This window comes from Poecilia formosa, unplaced genomic scaffold (genome assembly GCF_000485575.1).
Source record: "Poecilia formosa unplaced genomic scaffold, Poecilia_formosa-5.1.2 Scaffold327, whole genome shotgun sequence".
In the NCBI taxonomy this organism is placed as follows: domain Eukaryota; kingdom Metazoa; phylum Chordata; class Actinopteri; order Cyprinodontiformes; family Poeciliidae; genus Poecilia; species Poecilia formosa.
The window spans coordinates 32192-36971 of record NW_006800266.1 but is presented as its reverse complement, the minus strand read 5'-3'; the positions used below and the strand labels follow the sequence as shown (position 1 = coordinate 36971).

Below are 4780 nucleotides of genomic sequence, written 5' to 3'. Positions count from 1 at the left end.
ATCTCTGCACAGACTTTTCAGAGATGGCACAAGACCTGGGTCAGCCAAACACAAACTTCTCCAACAAAGGAGAAACTTGATACAAATATTAAATAAATGCATTGACAGAAATTACAAGTGAAAATGGGTGCTGAAGGGATTAAAGGTGGAAAAATAAACACAAACTGAAAAAGCTGGAGCCGTACCTCCTCGTAGATCGACCTGAGGAAGTTGAGCTCATCCGTCAGACTGTCCAGCTTTGCCTCCAGCTCAACCTTATTCATGTAGGCCTCATCCACATCCTGGAAGACATGTGCTCTTTAGAAGGTGATATAAAAAAATAAATTGGCTTACTTCTGCTTCTGATGAGAAGGTAAGCACCAAATGATGGCAGTTAACAAGTTAACTTTAAGTGTCCAGTCTACCTTCTTGACAAGGACAAAGTCGTTCTCACACTCTGTGCGCTTGTTGATTTCATCTTCATACCTGAGAAGGGAAACATGTTCAGAAGTGATTTTGAACATTCAGAAATGTTTTGTCTCAGACACCCTGATGGAAATAGCAGCTCTTCACTTGTTCTTGAAGTCCTCCACCAGGCCCTGCATGTTGTGCAGCTCGCCCTCCAGTTTGATCTTGTCGTTGCCGAGCCCATCCAGCTGTTTGCGCAGGTTAGCGATGTAGGCCTCGAACATCGAGCTGATGTTGGAGTGGATGGTGGTCTGTTCCTGGAGCAGGCTCCATTTGGTCTCCAGCATTTTGTTCTGCTGCTCCAGGAAACGGACCTAATTACGAGACAGACATAAAAACAACAATCAAATGTTAGGTAATTTTATAAATTTCCCACAAGATCATGCAAATAAAGTTAACATGATTTTGTTGCTTTGTCTTGTATTTGATATTTTCTTATGGGATTGGAAATCCAGCAAAACTATTCTTTAAAAGTGATGTTTAGGGTGAACAAGTCTTTCACTAGATCTAGACCAATTAACTCCTATGACAAAAAAGCAAAAACAGAAGGAATCTCTAAGATGGCTAATATTTTTCACATTCTTGCTTATCTATAGAATCAAATGACAAAGCTATTGTCTTGTCAGTGACATACTGTTGGAACATTATAGTAGCTTTCTTTAATCCCATGTTGGACCTCAGTATTTAGTTTGACCTGTAGAAAGCCCAATGGGCTCCAGAGTCTGTTTCTGTCAAGGAAAGCAGATGGGAGAGACTTCTGAGTGTTAATATTGGGAGATGAGTAGGTGCAATAAAAATTAAATATGTGTCATTATGAAGTGCAGCATGTTATTGTTTAGGCACACCATCAGTAAATGGTTAATCTAAAATGTCTCTATTTGCTGTCTGTGACAAAAACTTCTGATTAGAATGTCTTTGGTTAAGAATGGAAAATGGAAAATGATTGAGATTGGCTAATTGTCCTTTGATTGTATTTAAATTGTAACTGACAGATCAAATGCAAAAACTAATAATATTATGTTTGCTGTTCATTAAATGCATCAAAAGTGACAAATTAAACTTTTCTGTCTGTAAATACATCATGTTCTTTTGCACCTACTGGAAGAATCAAATCAAATACGGGGATGTCCGCTTTGATGCTGAAACTATGATAATCTTTTAATCCTTTTATTTACTACAAGACAGAAAAAGGTGCCACCTGATATAAAGCCATATCATTTAAAAAGGGTGCAGCCTAATCTCCATTTTTATAATAGGTAGTTAAAAAAGGCAGTGATGAAGGAAAAGAGATGCTTAATCCTTCTCCTGCATAGCTTCCTGTTTTTCAACAGGGATGGACAAAAAAAAGGTGTGGCAAAGTTTAGTCTCCAGACTGCGGAAAGGTAAATATGTAACTACATATTATAGGTTTTGATAAGAGAAGATCAGAAAGACAGCTGAGGCAACTGAAAGTGTACAGGTGATGTTTTTACTGCAGAACTAGTTTGCATACTTATATGTAGTAAAAGAGCAACAGTGAGAGCTCATACTCAGAGACACTGCAATTTGAATTTCAAAATTTAACGAGTTGCTGTAGTGCTGAGTTGAGAAAATGCAGACAATAAAGTGAATCAGACAGATAACACAATCTTTGGGTGAAATTTATGTCCCCTTATCTTTGTTTAATTGTTGTTCTGGGTGGAGGAGAGTTGATACCCTGCTACTAAGCAACCATGGACCAGGACATAAAACCAGTCGGCGTTCTTTGAATATTAACCCTGCACCACTGACATCACAGAAGATTTTGTCCAATTAAATTAGATGAACAACTTGTCACCCTTGAACCAATCGAGAACTAATTGAATTGTGACTCAGTGGACCTCAAGGGTGGAAGTCAGCACCTGCCTATCTCCAAATAAGGTCAAGTATTCATATCTTTAATTTTGTCAAAGGAGAACAGTATTTAGTTTGTAAAGCTAACTCATATAGATCCCACTGTAAGTTGCTGTTAATGCCTCTATCAGTATGATCTCTACATCAGGTTTGAAACAGACACTGTTAGAAACTAAGGTGTTCAAAACACTGCACATATTCCTTCTCTGCATCATTGTGTAACCATAGCTGTGTTTCTATTACACATTTGCATAAAACTTTGTAAATATTCTGCAAATGTCAAAAAAAACATAGTTTTGCAAAAGATCAATTAAAATCATCACATGAATAAGTTTGTTCATGTGTCATTAAAATCAAGCTGCGCCATCCTCCACCAACTACTTCCTGTCATCTTCTACTTCATGGTTTGTGCCATCGGTAACATCTAATTGTTGATCACTTGATTTGAACGATGCGAAAAAAGTGTTTCCATCACAGTTTTGCAAAATAAACCAAATTCAATATGGCCAAAACTTTTTATTGAACAACAAGATACACAAAGACAACCTAAGGCATTCCAACTTTCCAAAAACCTCACCTGATGAGACCTGATCATAATACACTAGGTTATTCAGTCGTTATCAAGACTGTAAAAAGCGTAGGTGTAGGTGTAGGTCTGCTGGATATTTTAGATAACTTCAATGAGAGGAAGGGTTTTACCATAGCAATCTGGGGCAATCTGTCTGGAAGGATTCAGATATGCAATCAACCATGAATAGATAGCTTTTTTGGGCTTCTTGAATGTGAGGTCACAGCTGGGTTCAGTCCCATCAAAGGAACATGATGGATACAAGACAGCTGACCATGAAAGGACCTCCAAATGGACAAAAGATGAAGAAGTAGAGAAGTGGAAACACACTGTTGTAAAACACCAAGACCCTGTTCTATACAGTTATTGTCTTAGACAAATGTCTAGAAACTTTACCAAACAAGCAGTTCATCAGAACCAGTTGAGGGCATGTTTGCAACTTTTCAATAAGACGTGCAAAGCCAGACATGTTGTAACAAACCAAACATGGACTTTCTAAAACACAGGCATTTAGACTCCCATGGCTCTACTTTTCATTGTTGTTTGGTGTTTGTAAGCTGGAACAGTACCGGAAGCCAGATCGGACACTTCTGAGCTGCTACAGAATAGGGTGGAGCTGCATAATCATCTTCAATGTTTTACTGAGGCAATGATAAGCACTCAGAGTGATTTTATGTGTGTGAGATTGTAGCCTAGCACTAATGCAGTCAAACATCCACTTTAGAGTTAGTGGAAAAGACTAGGGTTAAGGTGTGTCCTAAGATTAGGTTAAAGTTCAGGACAAATCGAGTAACCGAAATGGATGGAAGTTGATACAACGTTCTGATGCGGTTAGAGATACAAACTCATGTTTGTGTGTTTGCAATAGGAGGAAGTGATGACCATTAATCAAAGAAGAACTTACACAATTGGAAATAAATCCAATGTGATGGACATGAGGTTCTCAACCCAGTGTTGCTTAACAACATCAAGGTTGAGTAACAGCCTTTACAGTCTGTTACTCAACCTTGGACTATACTGCAGCAATTCCTGACAATCTCTTACCTTGTCAATGAAGGAGGCAAAGCGATTGTTGAGGCCCTTGATCTCGTTTTTCTCTTTGGTGCGGACATGTTGGATTGTGGGGTCAATCTCGAGGTTCAGAGGGGCCAGAAGACTCTTGTTCACGCTGACGGCAGTGAGGGGGGCCATGGCCCCTCCATAGCCCATACCCAAGCCTCCTGCACCGCCCATGCTGGAGCCGACACTGTACGCAGAGCTGCTGGTCATTCCTGCGCCTCCAAAGCCGCCTCCGTAGGATTTGTAGGACCTACGGGAGCTGAAGCCTCCAGCAGATCCAGCGTAGGAGCTGCTGCTGAAGTTTCCAGGAGAAGCGCTCCTGTAGGAGGTAGTTTTGACCCTGAAAGACATTACGCAGGCTAATTTTTTAAGAAAGGAAATGGAGTTAGGATGTCAGGCAGGCAAACCAGTGAAGGGCAGAGACCAAAGTGGGACAGGCAGAGGGAACTCATCGGTGAAGTTTATAACCCTGCCTCTGTCAGGGAGGGGACCTAACCATACCTTTGGACCTCTGGGTTTACTATTCAGTCATAATAATCACCTCCTCTTTTTATAGACTTCTCTGACTGATACAGAAATCTGTCTGAGGAATGTCGAACACTTTTTTTTTCTCTCTGTCTCTCTATTTGTATCCTCTCATTATAGGTTCAGATCAATCTTTTTTAATGATCACACATCTTTCATGTATTACAATCAGTCCAAAAGTTATAATATGATTTTCAATTCAGCTGAAAAGTGTAATACCTCAAGATGGTACCTATATGTCACCAAAACTGTAACAAAACAAAAAAAATAACTCAATTCTAGGTGTGTTGAAACATTGTTGTCCATTTT

At 39.5% G+C, this 4780-nt stretch overlaps 1 protein-coding gene across 1 annotated transcript in view; it reads right to left on the bottom strand.

Moving 5' to 3' along the window:
- Positions 1–4383, bottom strand: part of LOC103152764 (keratin, type II cytoskeletal 8-like) — a 7355-nt gene extending 2972 nt beyond the window's left edge. The window contains exons 1-4 of the mRNA XM_007573364.2: positions 3932–4383; positions 553–761; positions 405–465; positions 186–281 (exon numbers count right to left, since the gene is read on the bottom strand). Coding sequence (XP_007573426.1) covers positions 186–281; positions 405–465; positions 553–761; positions 3932–4297 — 732 coding nt within the window. The 5' untranslated portion in view covers positions 4298–4383. The remainder of the gene's footprint in view (positions 1–185; positions 282–404; positions 466–552; positions 762–3931) is intronic.
- Positions 4384–4780: the final 397 nt, after the last annotated feature.